The sequence below is a fragment of the Coregonus clupeaformis genome, chromosome 19 (genome assembly GCF_020615455.1).
Source record: "Coregonus clupeaformis isolate EN_2021a chromosome 19, ASM2061545v1, whole genome shotgun sequence".
NCBI classification, from domain to species: Eukaryota; Metazoa; Chordata; class Actinopteri; order Salmoniformes; family Salmonidae; genus Coregonus; species Coregonus clupeaformis.
In genome coordinates this window covers 5,495,749-5,519,068 of record NC_059210.1, presented here as the reverse complement: position 1 = coordinate 5,519,068, position 23,320 = coordinate 5,495,749, and the positions used below count along the sequence as shown (strand labels likewise).

The following is a 23,320-nucleotide window of genomic DNA, read 5'->3' as shown; positions in this document are numbered from 1 at the left end:
AATTATCGACACCGACCATACTAATCACTTATCTCAGGCATTTAGCTGATATCGTTCATTACGATAAGTAGCCTATACTAGAGATATTTGACATTTGAAATGAAATAAGTTTTCTAATATGAGTGATTGTTAATGGGACAATTGAGGGCTGCAACCATTTTTTTACCTGGTAGCTAAGTTGACTGAGAACACATTCTCATTTACAGCAATGACCTGGGGAATAGTTACAGGGGAGATGAGGAGGGATGAATGAGCCAATTGGAAGCTGGGGATGATTAGGTGGCCATGATGGTATGAGGACCATTTTGGGATTTTAGCCAGGACACCAGGGTTAACACCCCTGCTCTTACAATAAGTGCCATGGGATCTTTAGTGACTACAGAGAGTCAGGACACCCGTTTAACGTCCCATCCAAAATACAGCACTCAACACAGGGCAATGTCCCCAATCACTGCCCTCAGGAATTGGGATATCATTATAATTTATTTGACCAGAGGAAAGAGTGCCTCCTACAGGCCCTTTAACACCCTCTGGTCTCTCATCCAGGGACCAACCAGGACCAACCCTGCTTAGCTTCAGGGGCAAGCCAGCAATGGGATGCAGGGTGGTATGCTGCTGGCCATCAAACTAGAAGTAGTAGTTTAAAGAATAAAAAAAACTGTGGTGCACATTAATGTTATAAAGTTATTGTTCTATTTATCGAATATCGCATCAATTCAGGCAATTTATTGCAATATGGATTTTTGTCGAAATCGGCCAGCTCTAGCACTGTGTGTGTGCATTGTTTCCCCTAGGATTTTTTCTAGCAGTGGTGGCAAAGGTAGGGGGAGGGCTGGTGGTTTCTCTTTGCTGCAGGGGGTCCAGGCGCATGATCCCCGGGAGAGTATTTCTGTAGGGTGAATGTGAGATGGTCATGTCTGGTGACCATTTTTATGTCTCTGCGTGAAGTTTGAAGGAAGTTGAAGGTAATTTCACGAGCCATTGCTAACTAGCTAACACTAGCTAACGCTAGTTAGCAACTTCCTTCAAACTGCATGCAGAGACATAAAAATGGTATCCATGAGTTCATCTGACTCTGGGTAAGTAGAAAAAAGGCTTAATTGCAAAAATCTAAGAGAGCCACGAGCGCACAGCCACCGCTTGCTCCTCATCATCTCTCTACAGTGCAGAGGCGTACGTCAGTATATTTCAGATGGTATCAACATAATTTACTTTTCATGCATTTTAGAGTCAAATGTATTTTTAAAAAGTTACCAGAAGTGACTTTCTCACAGTCGTTCTACAAAAAATACTCTCCCGGGGAGATATGTAAATCATATTTTTTGGAGTGGCGGCAATGATTAAGCAGTGTTAGCCTGCCGGTGCTAAATTAATATAGGGGTAACACTGGCCTGTGTGTGTGTGTGAAAGGCATGTTGTTTGTTAGGAGTACATGGATCCTATGGAGGTGCCTCTAAATGGCGTTCTATAAGGATGACTGAAATTGACCCACTCTAGGCCAGACCTGTGTGTGTGTGTGTGTGTGTGTGTGTGTGTTTGTGTGCATGCATGCCGACAGTATGTGCTTGCACTTTTGAGTGTAGTGTGTGTACTTGCAAGCAGTGTCTAGTTGGGATTTGGACCCTTTTTGCACCCTTCTCTCTCTCTCTCTCTCTCTCTCTCTCTCTCTCTCTCTCTCTCTCTCTCTCTCTCTCTCTCTCTCTCTCTCTCTCTCTCTCTCTCTCTCTCTCTCTCTCTCTCTCTCTCTCTCTCTCTCTCTCTCTCTCTCTCTCTCTCTCTGTCCCCATCTCTGTCTCTCTCCCTCTCTCTCTCCTCCTCTCCTCCCCTTTCCCTCTCCTCAGTACCACCAGGCAGTGAGAAAAGTAGGCCGCTTAAAGATAGCTCCCGGCAGCCTCAATACTGGCTCCCAAAATACCACTGCTAGTGAGACTGATTTACTCTCAGCTCCCTCTCTCTTATAGCCAAGAGACTGGTCCTCTCATCCTTCTTTCTCTTATCCTCCTTTTTCTCCTTCCCCTTTTCGCCACAGCTCCACCCAGAGCTTCAGTCCCTCTGAAAGACATGGGCTAACATGCAGAAAGACATCCTGGATCTGTGTGTGTGTGTATGTGCTTGCGTGCACATCTGCATGTGCACATACTGTACTACTTTAGGGCAAGTCTTCTGTGGGAATGTGTTTATGTGACTGATGTGTGAGAGTTTGTGTGACTGATGGGTGACGTGTCTTTAGTCTCAGTTCTTAGCCTCCTCTATGGAATTATGACATCAGGATTGTACCATTAGCTGTGTGTAGCAGAGGGGGGTCCCAGGCTCTATTAGTAATGCAGTGAGATGCTCAGCTATCAGGGTGCATGGTGACCTAGACTAGTGTTACCCCCCGTTGGCCCACAGCCACAGAGAATGAGGACAATTGGATGGGGTGACTCTCATGTGTGCTTAATGTACTGTGTTATACCTGCTGTTTGCTGATTTATAGAGAGGTGTGTGTGTGTGTGTGTGTGTGTGTGTGTGTGTGTGTGTGTGTGTGTGCGTGCGTGCGTGCGTGCGTGCGTGTGTGCGTGTGTGTGTGTGTGTGTGCGATTCTTATCTGAGCTTGTTTAATCCCACACTCATAAAGCCCCCAGATATGGATCGCATGTGGATTTTCCAATGAAATCATCCGACCACCACTGAACACTATCCTAGCTCATACAGAACTGTTGTTCATGTGCTAATGCTAGTTACTATATCCTGTTTCACTCAGGGCTAATATCTACTGGAAAGCCTATATCCTTTCTCTGCAGCCTATGTTTCAGGCGCTGTAAAGTACATGGGCATTATGAAATGGTTTTGCCTGACCCGAATGTTTTCGTAAAGCTTGAATACATTGGGCATGGAATGCATTCAGCAGTGTGAGTGTGTGCCATGGGTGTGAGTTTGTACAGACAGTACAGACTCTTACCCGCTTAATACCCATTCCAAACGGAGGGTAATTAGTCAGTAACAGCAACCTCAGAATGCCCCTCACACACACAGACACACAGACACACAAACACACACACACACATACATACACACTGATATTTAGGTCAAAATGAGGAAAGAGAGAGAGAGAGAGAGAACGAGAGAGATGGGGGGAGGACAGTAGAGAGAGACCCACCCTCTGGCTACCTCTCTATGTGTTGTTCACTCATGTAGAAATAGACCCATCTGCTGGAGGGAATGTAGTGAGAAAAGAGAACACAAGCACACATTACAACCATAGAGGCAGAAAAGACAGTGTCGGAAATGGATTGAAAGAAAAAGAGAGAAACGAAGAGGGGGGAGAAGAGAAGGATGGCAGATAGAGAGGGGGGAGTCAGATCTGTGCGGCGTTGCCCCGAGATACAGGATGTCGTAATAAGGCAGAGGGGATGGAGGGAGGTAGAGAGGGAAGGAGGGAAGGAGGGAGGGCCGGACCACGCAGGGAGAGGGGGAGGAGAGAGGGCCTCAGGGAGAAGTGGTTTCGTTTTCCATTGGTCCCAGCCCTCCCACCCCCCTCTCTCTGTCAGGCAGTGGTTTGTTCCAGCTCGCTCTGGGCTCTGTTGTTGTGCAGAGCTGCAGAAGGCCTGCTAGAGCCAGCTACTGCGCTGCTGCTGTTACACACAGAGAGAGAGAGAGAGAGAGACAGAGAGAGAGAGAGAGACAGAGAGAGACAGACAGACAGACAGACAGACAGACAGACAGACAGACAGACAGACAGACAGACAGACAGACAGGCAGACAGACAGACAGAAGAGAGAGAGAGAGAGAGAGAGAGAGAGAGAGAGAGAGAGAGAGAGAGAGAGACCGGATTGAGACTGTGGGAGCTTGTGTGTTCATTTCATCACCCGTTTAAGAACCAACCAAGGAAGACAGAGGACGGAAGGAAGGAGACTGAAAAAACGACAGCCTCTGAAAAAGCGAAAGTGAGTGGTAAAGGAAGGGAGGAAGGAAGGAAGCGGGGTCTGAGGAGGGGTGTCTGACGTCGCTGGTCTCGCTTGACAGGCAGCAAGATTTCTGCTTAGCCAGCCCACATCTGCTTGTTTTCTTCTCCTCTTTCTGGGATCGTTGTCCTCCATCCTTTCTTCTCCTCTGAGCAAGAGGGAAAGAGAGAAAGCGAGAGAGGAGGAGGAGGGGAGGCAGCCCCCCCACCCTTACACAGACACACGGCACAGAACGAAAGGAGAGAGGACGAAGCAGAGAAAAGAGAGAGAGCCCGTTTTGTCGTTCCTTGCCGTCTCTGTCGCCCCTCGGCGAGCGAGCGGCTAACAGGCACCGCTCATGTCCGTGAACTCTGAGAAATCCTCGTCCCCCGAAAGGTAACATGTCTCAACGCCTTCCCCACCCCCCACCCTCCCTCTGTATGTCTGTCTGTCTGTCTCCAGTCTCTCCGTCTGTCTGTCTCTATGCCATGCATTCTGTTTGGCTGACTGTCATTCTGTTTTCTCCTCCTCCAGAATCCCCCCATATCCTCCCCCTCTTCCCCTTCCCTCCCACCCTCCTTCCCTCTCTCTCTAGCCGTCTGTCTCCTCATCTATCCATCTATCTGTCCAACTCTAGCCGGTTGTCGTCTACTGTTGTTTGTGGAGGGTGCAGTGTGCTGACACACAGAGGAGAAAAAGCGCAGTGGTCCATTGTTGCATGCTGCTGTAGCGTTTCATACAGCCAGTCGAAAAACAACAGCCACCCTATCAAATGCTCTCTGTCGGTATGTCTGTCTGTCTGTATGGTGCTGGCTGCTCCACAGCAGATTGTCTGTCAACATTAGCACAGCCACCAGCACATCTCAGCAGGACAAAACAATCGGACGTCAATCACCAGCAGCACATCTCAAAACACATAGAAAACAACAACCGAACATCAGACTTTGTACAAATATCCAAAAACAACTGCAGTTCGCCTGACGACCAGAGAGCTTGTAATGTTGTAAAACGACTGCATACTATATCTCTTGTACACACAGGACATTTTAGCATAACAACACAATCTCACTGCACAACAATCACACAACCATTACATAAACGGGTGTGCTACAACAAACCAACAGCCTATAACACAATGTTGCAACCAACATCACATCACAAGCAAAGAACAGATATCCCAACACAACAGAGCAACATTAAACCAACACATCACAATGCAACATCACAAACCAACATCACAAACCAACAGACATCACAACATCAAACCAACACAAACCAAGACATCAAATCAACACATCACAACATTACAAACCAACAAACCAACATCAAACATCAAACCAACCAAAACAACACGATATTACACATGCCGAAATAGGTCTAGTTCCGGACTAAAACACAGGAAGGAAGACATGTCCAGAACACAACATTATATATAAATATAGAATATGGGTTCTGTGAGCGGTGAGGGGTGGGCCATGAGGTGAGGCCAGGCATCTGACTCAGTCATCACTGATGCCATGCCAATTGTCAATGGGCAGAGCCGGCATGGCCGGCTGCCAAGAGGCCTACGCAACGCCATGCCTCAGACTGGCACACACACACACACACACACACACACACACACACACACACACACACTCTCTCATCTGCTGTGGAGTGGGCACACAGACAAACAGGAGTGAATGGGCATAGATATAGAGGATTTGGTGGTTTGGCAGTGAATGGGGATTGTATTGGCATAGAGAGAGAAGTAAGTCTCTAGCTGGACAAAGAGGAAGGGTAGATAGGTGCACTGTGCAGACACAGACACAGACACAGACACAGACACAAAAACCACTTGAAGACTATAGAATGGAAACATACGGCCATTGATAGACAGACAGACAGACAGACAGACAGACAGACAGACAGACAGACAGACAGACAGACAGACAGACAACAGACAACAGACCCTGGTAGAGTGAAGTGGATGTCTGGTCACACACAAACATGCACACACACACATAGAACACCTCTGGACCCTGGAGGGGCAAAGTGACTTGTCTGGTATTCCTGACTCAGGATAGACAATATATTGTGGCTGGATTGCCTGGGATATCATTAATGCATGCATGTCTAATAGGACCAGGATGATACCAGTATCGCAATATTTGTTAGTAACATGGCAAGGAAACTAAACACGAAGCGGATTTATCTTCTTTAGGAAAACAGCCCTAATGTTGGAAACAAACATTATGTTGTCATCCAGAGTCACATGTATTTATTTAACAAGCAATAGCACACAATATTTTACATACAGCAGGTTTTTAAAGGACCAAAGAAATTGTTTGGCTTCCTGTTTTCATTTTTGCCATGGAAAGAATATTGCGATACTGGTATTGTCACAGCCCTAATGTCTAATACCACTATTAGATATCTGCACTATGAATACATCACAGCTAATGAGCAAGTGGGTGGTATTGTATCTGGAATCAGAGGATGATGATGAGAACATCAAGGATTAGCTGGAAATCCAGGTTGTCATGAATATGTTATTATGGTTTCATATGAGGATTAATGCCAACATATGAGTAGTATCAATGCTAACATATGAGTAGTATCAATGCCAACATATGAGTAGTATCAATGCCAACATATGAGTAGGAGCAATGCCAACATATGAGTAGTATCAATGCCAACATATGAGTAGGATCAATGCCAACATATGAGTAGTATCAATGCCAACATATGAGTAGTATCAATGCCAACATATGAGTAGTATCAATGCCAACATATGAGTAGTATCAATGCCAACATATGAGTAGTATCAATGCCAACATATGAGTAGTATCAATGCCAACATATGAGTAGTATCAATGCCAACATATGAGTAGGATCAATGCCAACATATGAGTAGTATCAATGCCAACATATGAGTAGTATCAATGCCAACATATGAGTAGTATCAATGCCAACATATGAGTAGTATCAATGCCAACATATGAGTAGGATCAATGCTAACATATGAGTAGGATCAATGCCAACACATATGAGTAGGATCAATGCCAACATATGAGTAGTATCAATGCCAACATATGAGTAGGATAAATGCTAACACATATGAGTAGTATAAATGCTAACACATATGAGTAGTATCAATGCCAACACATATGAGTAGTATCAATGCTAACATGTGAGTAGTATGAATGGCAACATATATGAATAGCCTATTTACAAGCATATCAGGGCTGATACAGAATGTTTTGGCTAAAGTTAACAAAGCCTTCAATGCCTATGATTTAGGCCTATGAGTATCGGTGGGACATATGAGTGGTGGCATTTAAAACATGTACCTGGGTTGATATATGAAAATGATTATATTATGCCTAATTGCTTTATCAGAGATATACATTGCAGTATGGGTATCTATGCTAATATACTTGCCACATACAGTATACAAGTCTATTAAGGCTAATATGTGAGAAGGTTTATATTGGCTAATGTATTTGCATTATTTAAAGTGTATCAGGAATAGGCCTATTCATTATTAGTCTGTGTTCTATTTAATCTCATCTGAGAGCAAGTGGAAATGCTTTATCTTGATATCTGTGTCAAATCACTATATCACTATGTTTGGGGTATCAGTGCTGTATTTTTAAAGTACCATCTGGACCCGAGGCACCGCACACACAGGTACACACATGTACATACATGTACACGTACTCCCATACACTTGCTCAGTTTGGTTGAGCTGAAAGGTGTTAGCCAACAATGAGTTGAGCTGACTTGCTGAGACGCCAGCAGCGGTAGCAGCCTATCTACTTCTGTTTGAATTAGGATTGGAGGATAGATAGAGGGGGAGGATAGAGGGAGTGATGGAAGAAGTGGGGCAGGAGGAAAGCTGCGAGCGTAATGATGCTCTGTCTCTGACACATTTCGTTTTAAGCAGCAGGCAGATTTTGATGAGGGCTGTTGTGTAAGATGGCACTAGAGGCATGGCGGGGGGGTGGTTGACGTTACAATCAGCTGATTCTGGGTCAGATATCTTTCTTTCATCCCTAATGGTTATGAATAGTATGGTGAACAGGTCATCTGACACTAGATCTGTGGTTAGGGGGAAATACTACTGTACCTGGAGCCATGGCAGGGATGGATGATGAATGCAGGTGGGAAGGGAGGGATTGGGGGAGGTCGGGGGAGGGGTGTGTGTGTTGGCATCTGAGCGTTTCAGTATGTGGTAGTGTTGTGTGGTTGCAGTCTTTGTTGTATAACAGAGTGTTGTTTTAGTTCACAGCTGAGCTGGGGTGTTGGCTGGTATGCTGTTCTACATGGATGGGGTCAGGTGTTTGTGTCTGGACTGCAGTGCTTGGTTTGTTCATCATACAGAGAAAAGAAGGGGTGGCAAGGGAAATAAAAAGAAGAAGAGAGAGAGAGAGAGAAAGCGGAAGAGACAGAGAGAGAGAAAGTGAGATACAGTTGAGAGATGTCTGTCGTTAGTGCCGTGGGTAACCTCATTAGGGTGTTGGGCTGCTGGAGCCTGACACACCTGCAGCCTCTGTGAAAGGTTATGTCAACCACTGGGCCCCAGGTGTTTTTTTTTTTTTTGTGATTTTACCCCATTTTTCTCCCCAATTTCGTGGTATCCAATTGGTAGTTATAGTCTTGTCCCATTGCTGCAACTCCCGTACGGACTCGGGAGAGGCGAAGGTCGAGAGCCGTGCGTCCTCCGAAACACAACCGAAACACAACCGAAACACAACCGAGCCGCACTGCTTCTTGACACACTGCTCACTTAACCTGGAAGCCAGCCGCACCAATGTGTCGGAGGAAACACCGTACACTTGGCAACAGTGTCAGCGTGCACTGCGCCCGGCCCGCCACAGGAGTCGCTAGTGCGCGATGGGACAAGAACATCCCTGCCGGCCAAACCCTCCCCTAACCTGGACGACGCTGGGCCAATTGTGCGCCGCCCATGGGGCTCCCGGTCGCGGGACTGACTGTGTTTTAAATGTGATTACTGGAGCTGCCACTCCGAGACAGAGAAAGAACAGAGGAGGAGTGATAGAAAGGGAGGAGGAGACAAAGCATTTGGATAGAGAGAAGGAGGAGAAACAGAGGGAGATGGAGGAGTGAGAGGCACCACACAAAGAGACCCCAGTGAAGGACAGAACGGTGTCAGCTCCTCCCACCTTCACATACAGCGTCTGTTTAAATGAACAGATAGTGAACTGATTTGAAGGAACTGATAGCAAGGGCCAGAAAACACAGACCTAGGCCACGTCCCATTGGTGCTAGCTAGCGAGCCTCCTTTCCCCAATCACCACTGATCTGACACAAGTCGATAGCCAATGAAGGTCGGACACAGACAGAAACAGAGACCTAGGCCACGTCCCAAGAATCTCAAACAGCCTCACGTCCCCCTCGACCACTAATCTGAAATAAGAGGATAAGACAAAGGGAAAGTAAAAGGAGACGAGGAAAGGCTGCCGTAGTAGAGTATTGGACCACAGCCAGCCAGCCGAGAAAGCCCAGTCAGGCCAGCATAAGTCACATCTGGAGCAGCCATGATCCCTCCCAGACAGACAGTCCATTCAGTTCCCACTTCATCTTCTGCGTGCAGTGTGACCCACATCACATCCCTGCACCCAGGCTGGCTGCTTCATAGATAACCACAATAGCATAGCAGCTAATGAAGCGTGATATAGTGCTAGAGACTTGCCAGGGCCCCCATTAGCCCCTTTTCTTTCTCTTGCTCTCTGTGTCTGCAGCATGCCTCTCTTGGTTTCCCTCTCTTTCTCTTTGTGTCTGGCCAGTTGCCATCTCCCTGTTTCCATTCTCTTTCCATTTCCCTCTCTATCTAGCTTTATGTATCCATTTCTTTCTCTATATTCAATTTCTCTCTATTTTGTCTCGTTCTCTCTCTGTGTCAGAAGGGTCAGTGGCAGACCAGACATGGCCCAAATGGCCTCTGTCTGTAGAATCAGAAGAAGTGACTGTTCTTGTCTGTCAGCTAGTGGCAGTCTGTTTCCTCAAAGGGCTTGGTTAATTAGAAGGGCCATAAAATTACAATGGGATTTTCTTCTCTATGTATTATAATTCTAAATGTGTCTAACCTGGGAACATGTCAAACAGGGCCTTGAGCAGAATGAACAAGACACACCGCACGACACCCCCGAGGCGTGGTCATGTCATCCCGCAGTAGTCAGAATCCATCTGGTTCAGGTGTCACACGCAGGTCGCTAGGGTTCAAGGGAGTCCAGGGTTAAAGTTTATTGTTGAGGGACAGAGGAGTTCTTCCATAGCCTGACTGACAGTCTGTTTGTGCTATCATGCTATCACTGACAATATGAGGCTGTAGGTCTGCCATACACTGAACAGTCAACTATTCAACCTCTGTTTAATCACCTATATATGTTTTCTCAATGGCTTATGTTTCCATGTCATGGTCATATCATGAAGGATTACTTCCACAAATACTGTAGAAGCCATAAAAAATATATTTTGGCATCTGTCTGAGTAACAACACTTTACTATCATTATACAGGTCTGGTATCACGATCATCTAAACTATTCCCCCCCCCCCCTTCTGCTGCACTTGAATAAAATGGCTTGTGTGTCTTTAGGTCTGATAGCACACTGTGACCCTGTTGACTCAGTATGTTTACATGCAATGGTTTCCTCTGGGACCAACCATTTACTCTCTCTCTCTCTCTCTCTCTCTCTCAATTCAATTTCAATTTTTTTCAAGGGAGTTTATCAAAATTGGGTTTGTTTTCGAATTATTTGTGGATCGCTGTAATCTGAGGGAAATATGTGTCTCTAATATGGTCATACATTTGGCAGGAGGTTACTCTCTCTCTCTCTGTCTCTCTCTCTCTCTCTCTCTGTCTCTCTCTCTCTGTCTCTCTCTCTGTCTCTCTCTCTCTCTCTGTCGCTCTGTCTCTCTCTCTGTCTCTGTCTCTGTCTCTCTCTGTCTCTCTCTCTCTCTCTCTCTCTCTCTGTCTCTCTCTCTCTCTGTCTCTCTGTCTCTCTCTCTGTCTCTCTCTGTCTCTCTGTCTCTCTCTCTCTGTCTCTATGTCTCTCTATCTCTCTATCTCTCTCTCTCTCTCTCTCTCTCTCTCTCTCTCTCTCTCTCTCTCTCTCTCTCTCTCTCTCTCTCTCTCTCTCTCTCTCTCTGTCTCTCTCTCTCTCTCTCTCTCTCTCTCTCTCTCTCTCTCTCTCTCTCTCTCTCTCTCTCTCTCTCTCTCTCTCTCTCTCTCTCTCTCAGTGTTTGTTTCCAACTGAGTGGGTTTCTGTTACTTCCAGTGGAACCTGATCTGGTCCAGTAACCCCGGTCAGACAGTCAGTCCTAATGATAGGCTGGTTTGGAGGAGGAGGTCCATCATGACTTAACTAGCTGACTCACTGACTGACACCTGTTTGTCTGGTCATTACAGTATATTCAACTGCTGTGTCATTTTCAATATATACAGAAATATTAGTAGTAGTAGGAGTACCACATCTAACAATCAGCTAGAATATTACTGATATGTATGGTTGGTAACATACTGTACTTTTTACCTCCAAGCTAACATACCTTTGTAAATGAACTTTGCAGAGGAAGGGAAGTGGAGGGAGAGAGGGACAGAACGATCCAGAGAGTGACTCAGGAAATGTGGATTTAGGAGGAGAGGAGAGGAGGAATGTGGCACAATGATCGCCTTGGAACAGAGATGTCCTGATGGAGGGCTTAAAAGAGAGATGGAGAGCTGAAAAGAGAGAGAGACAGATAGTGGAACAGAGAGAGAGAGAGAGAAAAAGAAAGGAACAGAGACAGAGGGACAGCATAAGAGAGAGATGGAGAGAGATAGACAAAGAGAGGGAAACAGAGAAAGAGAGAGAGAGAGAGACCGAGAGAGAGAGACCGAGAGAGATAGAAAGATAGTTATAGAGAGAGAGCCCTCTGAAGATTAGGAGTGTAGGGGTAAACTCTCGGTCACCAGAGGCCTAATATCTGTGCTGATATAGCTGCTGTATTAAAGCACTGGAATGATAATGGTATTTTTGTTTGTTTACGTGTGTGTGTGTCGGCTTGCGGGTCTGTGTTTGTCTGCGTGTGTGTATGTGAGTGCTTTTGTGTGTGTGTGCATTTGTGTGTGTGTGTACCGTCCCAGGTGGCGTGGCTGTAAGTGCCCAGCATGAAGGCCTACTATAAATCTCTTAGTTCCTGCTGCCCCCTGCCACACACACACATACTCCCGTCCCTCCCACCCTGCCAGAGCCACAGCCCCAGAGCCCCACAGGCTGGCCAGAGACACACAGAGAGTAGATACAGAGCCCCTATATGCCTCTGTGCGTGCATTCGCGCGTGTGTGTGCATGCGTGCGTGTGCGTGCGTGTGCGTGCGTGTGCATGGCTACGTGAGGTCCAATGCATGATAGGCAGGGCCATTAGCAGCTAGGTGAGAGAGCACCATGTGACTGGGCTTGGAATTCTGGGCCTGGCCCTCTCTGCTTGGCGAACACAGTGTGTGTGGCACACACAGAGCGTCTTCTCCTCAGCTCGACCACATCTTAGAGGACTGCCCCGTCTGACGGTCCGTGTGTGTCAGTCTGTCCGTCCACCTTTTCACCCATCCGTCCATCCATCTCTCCATCCTTCTCTATGGATCGTAGTCCATCTAGGCCCAAGTCTTGGGGCCTGGCTATGAGCGTGCTGAGGCTACGACACAGAGCCTTCAAAAACAGGTAGATGAACAGGGAGGGAGGGAGGGGGCAAGATTAGATGATTGGTAGGTCTCTGTGGGAGAGAGGTCTGACTATCTGTACTGAATGTGTTGGGGGTTAGAGGTAAAATGGTAGTAGGATGGGGGTTTGAAATAATTTCACTATTCAAATAGTATCATGAATTTTTGTCGGATATCCGGATATTCGAAATTCATGTGTTTTTTAAAACTTAAGTTTTTAACATGAGCACTGCTGCGCGAGGGAGCGAGGCTGGCACTCTTATTGCTGCAGCTGTGGAGGGGGTGGTGTGTGAGATGGGAGCGAGCCGAGCAGACAGAGGGAGAGAGAGAGATGGAGTAATGACAGCCAAGGCAGCTCGGCTAAAGCCAAGACTAGCTAACTTGTAGCAGCCACAATGTTATTTACCATCCCATATAACAGTGCCTGTCTTGACTGGAGTAGCCTAGAGAAGCTAGTCAGCTAGCTAAGTTAGCCAGCTATAGCTAGCTAGGCTAATTGAGGCCACATGCTGCGCTTTCTCCCCAACCCCATTCAGATAAAACAACAGCCTACCTGTTGGTTGTTCGTTGTAGCCTACTCCTTCTCATTTCACTAACTTTAAATTTCGTAATGTTAATCCATCTTGCATTGCATTAATGAACGCTCACTCAACTTGCTACACATTGAGCTACCAGCCTTTTTATGTGCACATCATAAAAACTAAATTGAAAAGTTTGTTGTTTTATTTAATTAATCATTTTAAATGTCATGGTATATCCTTGTAGTATGTAACAATGTCATATGGATATCTTAATTACATTTAGAAAGAGCCTTTTCAGTGTTAAAATATGCCTCAAATTTTTGTTTCTCACAAAAATGAATACTCACACAAGTATTCGAATACTAACGTCCGTTCAAATATTTCAGTAACCTTGCACATCCCTAGAGGGTAGTGAAGGCATTTTGTGTGTGCGAGTGTGCGCTTGTGTGCATACGTGCGTCCCACCGTGCGTGCCTGCACTTGTTTGTGGAGGATGCTGAGCAACCATGTGACAGTCCAAATGAAAAAACACATTCACAATGGGATAACATCTAAACAACGTTGTATTTAGATATCAGGTGGTGATGTTGCCTCAACATTGTTACTATGAAGTCCTGAAAACATTCAGCCTAAACCCTCACGCAACACTTTAACAACATTCATTGGTCAGATGTTTACTTTTGTACAACCGTAATGCAAACTGTAAACACCTAGGGAAGGTAATTGTGTTGTGTATAGAATTCCATCAGATGCACTAAGAGCAGCCCAGGCTGTGTGTTTCTATAGAGTTTGTTTCTCTTTCAGAGCTAGCATGCAGCAGTCTTCCTCCTCTTATCAGCTTGGAAGTAATTGACCTCCATAATGGCCATGGCTCCCTTTGACATCACTGGATGAATATGGATGTGAATACACTGTATGAGTGGTTGAATGATACAGTACTTAGTGGTATTCTGTAGCTAGATACTGTTTGGGAATGTGTCTTGATATGTGGAAGAATGTAGCTATTATACTGTAACTCTTCAGGGTTGTTTGTGGTCACATCACGGCCTAGGCGAATGGCTGGATGTTCAGCAATGTATACACACACGCACATGAACATGTAACTTAAATCCTTTCTACCTCATTTCTACCAGCATGTTAAATGTGCAACCAGAGGAAAAAAAACTCTAGACCACCTTTACTCCATTTAACATTTAACATTTTTGTCATTTAGCAGACGCTCTTATCCAGAGCGACTTACTCCACACACAGAGACGCATACAAAGCTCTCCCTCGCCCTCCATTTGGCAAATCTGACCATAACCCTATCCTCCTGATTCCTGCTTATAAGCAAAAACTAAAGCAGGAAGCACCAGTGACTCGGTTAATAGAAAAGTGGTCAGATGACGCAGATGCTAAGCTACAGGACTGTTTTGCTAGCACAGACAGGAACATGTTCCGGGATTCTTCAGATAGCATTGAGGAGTACACCACATCAGTCACTGGCTTCATCAATAAGTGCATCGATGACGTCATCCCCACAGTGACCATACGTACATACCCCAACCAGAAGCCATGGATTACAGGCAACATCCGCACTGAGCTAAAGGGTAGAGCTGCCGCTTTCAAGGAGCGGGACTCTAACCCGGACGCTTATAAGAAATCCCGCTATGCCCTCCGACGAACCATCAAACAGGCAAAGAGTCAATACAGGACTAAGAATCGTACTACACCGGCTCTGACGCTCGTCGGATGTGGCAGGGCTTGAAAACTATTACAGACTACGAAGGGAAGCGCAGCAGCGAGCTGCCCAGTGACACAAGCCTACCAGACGAGCTAAACCACTTCTATGCTCGCTTCGAGGCAAGCAACACTGAAGCATGCATGAGAGCACCAGCTGTTCCGGATGACTATATGATCACGCTCTCCGTAGCCGATGTGAGTAAGACTTTTAAGCAGGTCAACATTCACAAGGCCGTAGGGCCAGACGGATTACCAGGACATATACTCCGAGCATGTGCTGACCAACTGGCAAGTGTCTTCACTGACATGTCCCTGACTGAGTCTGTAATACCAACATGTTTCACCATAGTCCCCGTTGCCCAAGGGCACTAAGATAACCTGCCTAAATGACTACCAACCCGTAGCACTGACGTTTGTAGCCATGAAGTGCTTTGAAAGGCTGGTCATGGCTCACATCAACACCATTATCCCTCAGTTTCCTGTAGTCTACGATCAGCTCCTTTGTCTTGCTGACATTGAGGGAGAGGTTGTTGTCCTGGCACCACACTGCCAGGTCTCTGACCTCCTCCCTATAGGCTGTCTCATCGTCGTTGGTGATCAGGCCTACCACCGTCGTGTCGTCTGCAATCTTAGTGATGGTGTTGGAGTCGTGCGCGGCCACGCGGTCGTGAGTGAACAGGGAGTACAGGAGGGGACAAAGCACACACACCTGAGTGGCACCCGTGTTGACGGTCAGCATGGCAGACGTGTTGTTACCTACCCTTACCACCTGGGGGCGGCTCGTCAGGAAGTCCAGGATCCAGTTGAGGGAGGTGTTCAGTCCCAGGGTCCTTAGCTTATTGATGAGCTTGGAGGGCACTATGATGTTGAACGCTGAGCTGTAGTCAATGGACAGCATTCTTACATAGGTGTTCCTCTTGTCCAGATGGGAAAGGGCAGTGTGGAGTGCAATGGAGATTACATCATCTGTGGATCTGTTGGGATAGTATGCGAATTGGAGTGGGTCCACGGTGTCTGGGATGATGGTGTTGATGTGAGCCATGACCAGCCTTTCAAAGCATTTCATGTCTACAGATGTGAGTGCTACAGGGCGATAGTCATTTAGACATGTTTCCTTGGCATTCTTGGGCACAGGGATTATGGTGGTCTGCTTGAAACATATAGGTATTAGAGTCTGGGTCAATTGCCAGCTGGTCAGTGCATGCTCTGAGTACGCGTCCTGGTAATCCGTCTGGCCCTGCGACCTTGTGTTTAAAGGTCTTACTCACATCGGCTTCGGAGAGCGTGATCACACAGTTGTCCAGAACAGCTGGTGCTCTCATCCATGGTTCAGTGTTGAATTAAACAGAGGTTACTGTAATAGCGAGGTTGGTGTGTTTAGTTGGTTAGTGGAACGGTAGTATAAAGATTCTGCACAGTATATGTTACAGCGCTAATGGCCGGACTGAATTTTTCTTAATGTATTGTACACAGAGAGAACCAAAATGGTGAGCTAGGTGTGTGGACAGTAATGTATTGCACTGCAGATCCGTAATTGCCAATATATGGTAATTTTTAGTACAGATACCTGTAGACTCAGATCTATAATCGTGTGGTAGGTGAGTGGTAATGCACAGATTCATCATGGCAGGTATGGATAGTGTGGGGGCAGTGCTGCGTGACGTCAGGCAGGCAGGCTATAGCCTGAAATAGCAGTGAGATCTCACTTCCCTGTCCTGTGCAGAACAGCAGACATACCGGAGGAGAGGAGCGAATGAGTCAGCTTGCCTAACCTGCTGCTGGAAGAGACTGATAGGGATGGAGAGATATGGACGGAGAGGGAGAGAGAGAATTAAAAAAGGTCTTCATTCAGCTACAGTAGCCTATACTGTATATGTCTGTCTTACTTAATAGTTCTCAGTTTTTCTCAATTTGTCACTGAGGTGACAGCGACATTCCATAACTGATGCTAAGTTGACTGACAGTTGTGGTCAGGCATCAAAGTGTTACCCATAGAGATCCTATAATTTACTGAATTATAGGATCTGTGTTACCGATAGAATCCATATTCCTTTTTCTATGGTATTACCTACTAGATGACAACAGTGTGTTCAGTAACCACTAGGTCTATGTTTCCCATTTGAAATGGTTTAACCCCTAGGTGACATCTGCCTAGAGGTACCAGGATGTTCAGAGTCAGACATGATGATAACAGGCCTAATCAATAGGTTACCTAGGTGACAGTGGTGTTCCATCGCTATTAAATGTGTTTGCTTGTTGACAGTCATGCTCAGTATTCAGTACGTTACTTTGGTGCGAGGTAATCAATATGTGAAGATGGTTTTAAGGATAGACGTTACTGAGTGAACAGGGGTATACTGAGATTGTTGTATCTGAAATGAAGAGGCACACTGCTGCCTGCATGATGATATTTAGGCTGTTGACAAGTCTTCAGCTCTCATATATCAACTACTATTAAACCTTAAAGATCTTCATTGCGCACATACTGAATATACAAAACATTAAAAACATGACATAGACCGACCAGGTAAATCCAGGTGAAGCTATGATCCCTTATTGATGTCACTTGTTGAATCCACTTCAATCAGTGTATATGAAGGGGAGGAGATAGGTTAAAGAAAGATTTTTAAGCCTTGAGACAATTGAGACATGGATTTTGTATGTGTGCCATTCAGAGGGTGAATGTAAGTGCCTTTGAACGGGGTATGGTAGTAGGTGCCAGGCGCACCTGTTTGTGTCAATAACTGCAACGCTGCTGGGTTTTTCATGCTCAATAGTTTCCCGTGTGTATCAAGAATGGTCCACCACCCAAAGGACATCCAGCCAACTTGACACAACTGTTGGAAGCATTGGAGTCAACATGGGCCAGCATCCCTGTGGAACGCTTTCGACACCTTGTAGAGTCCATGTCCTGACGAATTGAGGCTGTTCTGAGGGCAAAAAGGGGGGTGCAACTCAATATTAGGAAGGTGTTCGTAATGTTTGGTAGATACTCAGTGTATTTGGAAGGAACCCATGGTGTATACAGTATGACCATATATCCAAAGAACTGCATAGGTTTTCACAGACACAGAATTAGGGATTTCGAGCTGACAGACAAAGACAGCTTCTTAGCTTTTCTCATGTCTTTCTCTCCCATTTAGCAGGGGAATGAATGATTAACAATGTTGAATAATTTTATAAGTATCACTGTGCTCTGCTCTGACACGCTCACACTGAGAAGTGATTTGCTTAAACAACTACTGGTACATTTCAGTGTGCCTTTCCTCTAGGTTTATTCAATTTTTTCCCCTGGATACTCTGTTCTACTCTCTCTCCAACCTCCATGTCTCTCAACTCCTATTCCTTTCCCTGTTTTTATTGATGTCTTTTTATTTAACCCTCATTTTACCACGTAAATTGACTGAGAACACATTCTCATTTACAGCAACGACCTGGGGAATAGTTACAGGGGAGAGGAGGGGGAATGAATGAGCCAATTGGAAGCTGGGGATGATTAGGCAGCCATGATGGTATGAGGGCCAGATTGGGAATTTTGTATAAGTGTATAAGTGAACATGCTATCTTTTCTCTAAAGGTCAAAACAGGCTTTTACAGTGGGGAAAAAAAGTATTTAGTCAGCCACCAATTGTGCAAGTTCTCCCGCTTAAAAAGATGAGAGAGGCCTGTAATTTTCATCATAGGTACACGTCAACTATGACAGACAAAATTAGATTTTATTTATCCAGAAAATCACATTGTAGGATTTTTAATGAATTTATTTGCAAATTATGGTGGAAAATAAGTATTTGGTCAATAACAAAAGTTTCTCAATACTTTGTTATATACCCTTTGTTGGCAATGATACAGGTCAAACGTTTTCTGTAAGTCTTCACAAGGTTTTCACACACTGTTGCTGGTATTTTGGCCCATTCCTCCATGCAGATCTCCTCTAGAGCAGTGATGTTTTGGGGCTGTCGCTGGGCAACACGGACTTTCAACTCCCTCCAAAGATTTTCTATGGGGTTGAGATCTGGAGACTGGCTAGGCCACTCCAGGACCTTGAAATGGTTCTTACGAAGCCACTCCTTCGTTGCCCAGGCGGTGTGTTTGGGATCATTGTCATGCTGAAAGACCCAGCCACGTTTCATCTTCAATGCCCTTGCTGATGGAAGGAGGTTTTCACTCAAAATCTCACGATACATGGCCCCATTCATTCTTTCCTTTACACGGATCAGTCGTCCTGGTCCCTTTGCAGAAAAACAGCCCCAAAGCATGATGTTTCCACCCCCCATGCTTCACAGTAGGTATGGTGTTCTTTGAATGCAACTCAGCATTTTTTGTCCTCCAAACACGACGAGTTGAGTTTTTACCAAAAAGTTATATTTTGGTTTCATCTGACCATATGACATTCTCCCAATCCTCTTCTGGATCATCCAAATGCACTCTAGCAAACTTCAGACGGGCCTGGACATGTACTGGCTTAAGCAGGGGGACACGTCTGGCACTGCAGGATTTGAGTCCCTGGCGGCGTAGTGTGTTACTGATGGTAGGCTTTGTTACTTTGGTCCCAGCTCTCTGCAGGTCATTCACTAGGTCCCCCCGTGTGGTTCTGGGATTTTTGCTCACCGTTCTTGTGATCATTTTGACCCCACGGGGTGAGATCTTGCGTGGAGCCCCAGATCGAGGGAGATTATAAGTGGTCTTGTATGTCTTCCATTTCCTAATAATTGCTCCCACAGTTGATTTCTTCAAACCAAGCTGCTTACCTATTGCAGATTCAGTCTTCCCAGCCTGGTGCAGGTCTACAATTTTGTTTCTGGTGTCCTTTGACAGCTCTTTGGTCTTGGCCATAGTGGAGTTTGGAGTGTGACTGTTTGAGGTTGTGGACAGGTGTCTTTTATACTGATAACAAGTTCAAACAAGTGCCATTAATACAGGTAACGAGTGGAGGACAGAGGAGCCTCTTAAAGAAGAAGTTACAGGTCTGTGAGAGCCAGAAATCTTGCTTGTTTGTAGGTGACCAAATACTTATTTTCCACCATAATTTGCAAATAAATTCATTAAAAATCCTACAATGTGATTTTCTGGATTTTTTTTCTCAATTTGTCTGTCATAGTTGACGTGTACCTATGATGAAAATTACAGGCCTCTCTCATCTTTGTAAGTGGGAGAACTTGCACAATTGGTGGCTGACTAAATACTTTTTTCCCCCACTGTATATGTGAATGTGTGAGACGGTTACCTCCCCATAATTAAGGCTGGCCACAAGACATGCTTTGATAGGGATGGGCTTTGGAAATGTAATGCAGGGACTCTAAATGCCTTTGCTGGGTGTGACAGTGGAAGTGTGTGTGTGTTCGTGGAGAGTTAGAGAGAACAGGCTCTTCAGTACTGTATGTGTTTTGTCTTCCGCACACTACTCTGGCCTTTATTAGTGGTGTGCAGTTCACGAACGATTCATTCTTTTTGAACAACTCTTTTTACTGACTCTAGAGTCATGATTCGTTTTTCTGAGTGACTCGTTCATTTTAGTCATTTGTTTGACCTGCTGACTGGCCGCGATGAATTCTACAGCAGGATTTATACGCGCTCATCCGGCTCTGTGGCTCCGGAGACGTGCTCTGATCACAAACTGTCTATCATGTGCGCACAGAAAAATAGATCATGCATAGAGAAGAAAAATACAGATTTAGAACTGATAATTGATCGCATGGTGCAAGAATGAATGCAATTAATTGATTATTCAATGTTATCGGTGGACACCTTTGTAGAACCATAAACACATGCCTCTGCTCAATACTTGAGAACTAATCGTTTGGGGGGCAGCTGCAGTTCGCAAACGATATTGTTCTAATCTCTCTCGCGGCAGTCAAGCAGAGAGCATTCCGCCAAGAGTCGTTCACAATCTAGTTTGGTTGCGGCCGCAACTAGGCTAGAGCTCGTTTCAAAGCTATCAATTAATCATCTTATTTGTATGCCTCTCTCTCTTGTTTGAAGCACACTTTTATAAGTCTCAGTCACAAATGACAATGACAATAAGCCCCTTACGGTGAATCATGATTCTTTCTAGTTTTTAGTTCATCATTCGCCAGTATTGGGTCATGCGTGCTCTGGGCATTACTGAATCAAATGAACGAAATTAGTCGAAAGATTAGTTATTTTGACTGAACGAGTTGAAAACATCGGAGTCAGTAAAAAAAAACTTCCCATCACTAGCCTTAAGTGAGTTGAGTTCTGGGCATGTCCACACACACAGAAAGGTGTTACAGGGTGGAAAATGCTTCCCACTCTAATTTACATGTCTGAGAGAGAGTCCTGTATGGACCCGCTCAACACACACACACACAGGACATTCCACAGAGCACCAGGCAGGTCTCTTGCACCCACGCTACCCTGAGGTGGGGCAGTGCTTACACACACATGGTCACACACACACATGGTCACACACACACATGTGAACTCTCTGTTACCATGTACAGTGCATTCGGAAAGTATTCAGACCCCTTGACTGAAATATTACATTTACATAAGTATTCAGACCCTTTAATCAGTACTTTGTTGAAGCACCTTTGGCAGCGATTACAGCCTTGAGTCTTCTTGGGTATGACGCTACAAGCTTGGCAGACCTGTATTTGGGGAGTTTCTTCCATTCTTCTCTGCAGATCCTCTCAAGTTCTGTCAGGTTGGATGGGGAGCGTCGCTGCACAGCTATTTTCAGGTCTCTCCAGAGATGTTCAATCGGGTTCAAGTCCGGGCTCTGGCTGGGCCACTCAAGGACATTCAGAGGCTTGTCCCGAAGCCACTCCTGCGTTGTCTTGGCTGTGTGCTTAGCGTCGTTGTCCTTTTGGAAGGTGAACCTTCGCCCCAGTCTGAGGTCCTGAGCGCTCTGGAGCAGGTTTTCATCAAGGATCTCTCTGTATTTTGCTCCGTTCATCTTTCCCTCGATCCTGACTAGTCTCCCAGTCCCTGCTGCTGAAAACTACCCCACAGCATGATGATGCCACCCCCATGCTTCATCGTAGGGATGGTGTAAGGTTTCCTCCAGATGTGACGCTTGGCATTCAGGCCAAAGAGTTCAATCTTGGTTTCATCAGACCAGAGAATCTTGTTTCTCATGGTCTGAGAGTTGTTTAGGTGCTTTTTGGCAAACTCCAAGCAGGCTGTCATTTGCCTTTTACTGAGGAGTGGCTTCCGTCTATCATAAAGGCCTGATTGGTGGAGTGCTGCAGAGATGGTTGTCCTTCTGGAAGGTTCTTCCATCTCCATAGAGGAACTCTGGAGCTCTATCAGAGTGACCATCGGGTTCTTGGTCACCTCCCTGACCGAGGCCCTTCTCCCCCGATTGCTCAGATGGCCGGGCGGCCAGCTCTAGGAAGAGTCTTGGTGGTTTCAAACTTCTTCCATTTAAGAATGATGGAGGCCACTGTGTTCTTGGAGACCTTCAATGCTGCAGACATTTTTTGGTACCCTTCCCCAGATCGGTGCCTCAACACAATCCGGTCTCGGAGCTCTACGGACAATTCCTTTGACCTCATGGCTTGGTTTTTGCTCTGACATGCACTGTCAACTCTGGGACCTTATGTAGACAGGTGTTTGCCTTTCCAAATCATGTCCAATCAATTTAATTTACCACAGGTGGACTCCAATCAAGTTGTAGAAACATCTCAAGGATGATCAATGGAAACAGGATGCACCTGATCTCAATTTCAAGTCTCATAGCAAAGGGTCTGAATACTTATGTAAATATGATATTTCAGGTTTTTGTTTTTAATACATTTGCAAACATTTCTAAAAACCTGTTTTTGCTTTGTCATTGTAGGGTATTTACGGTGTGTAGATTGATGAGGAGAAAAAACTATTTAATCCATTTTAGAATAAGTCTGTAACGTAACAAAATGTGGAAAAAGGGAAGGGGTCTGAATACTTTCGAATGCACTGTATGTAATAATAATAATAATAATATGCCATTTAGCAGACGCTTTTATCCAAAGCGACTTACAGTCATGTGTGCATACATTTTTACGTATGGGTGGTCCCGGGGATCGAACCCACTACCCTGGCGTTACAAGCGCCATGCTCTACCAATTGAGCTACAGAGGACCACTCTATGTACACACTATACACACTCCAGTTGTAACCTATTGTAACCTATTGTAACCTGTTGTAACCACACTATGTACACACTATACAAACTCCAGTTGTAACCTGCAACCTCAATACCTCTCTCTCACCCTGTGGGTTCTTGTGCTGTAATTACACTGCTTATACCAATGTGACAGTCAACCATCTAGAAAACCAACAGCCACAAAATAAACCGTTAATGCATTTGTCCTGAGGAGAAAGTAGCTAGTTGTATTCTCCTACTGCTGTGTCAGCTGGCTTCAGCCTGGTCTGGTATGTCTGCAATGAGGAGAATGGCAGACAGTGATTAGCTTTGTTAGCTGCTGTGGCTACGTCCAAAATGGCAC

General features: G+C 45.5%; 1 protein-coding gene across 4 annotated transcripts in view; it reads left to right on the top strand.

Annotated features, from left to right (window-relative positions):
• The window catches only part of LOC121531733 (SRSF protein kinase 2), a 74,468-nt gene that overhangs the window by 26,221 nt on the left and 24,927 nt on the right, over nucleotides 1-23,320 (top strand). Inside the window, exon 1 of one of the 4 annotated variants that reach the window (XM_041837144.2) lies at nucleotides 3,746-4,319. The exons of the other annotated variants lie outside the window; for them this stretch is intronic. Within the exon in view, the coding sequence (XP_041693078.1) occupies nucleotides 4,282-4,319 (38 nt within the window). The 5' untranslated portion in view covers nucleotides 3,746-4,281. Of the gene's footprint in view, nucleotides 1-3,745; nucleotides 4,320-23,320 lie in introns of those variants that run through there. 4 annotated transcript variants of the gene reach the window in all.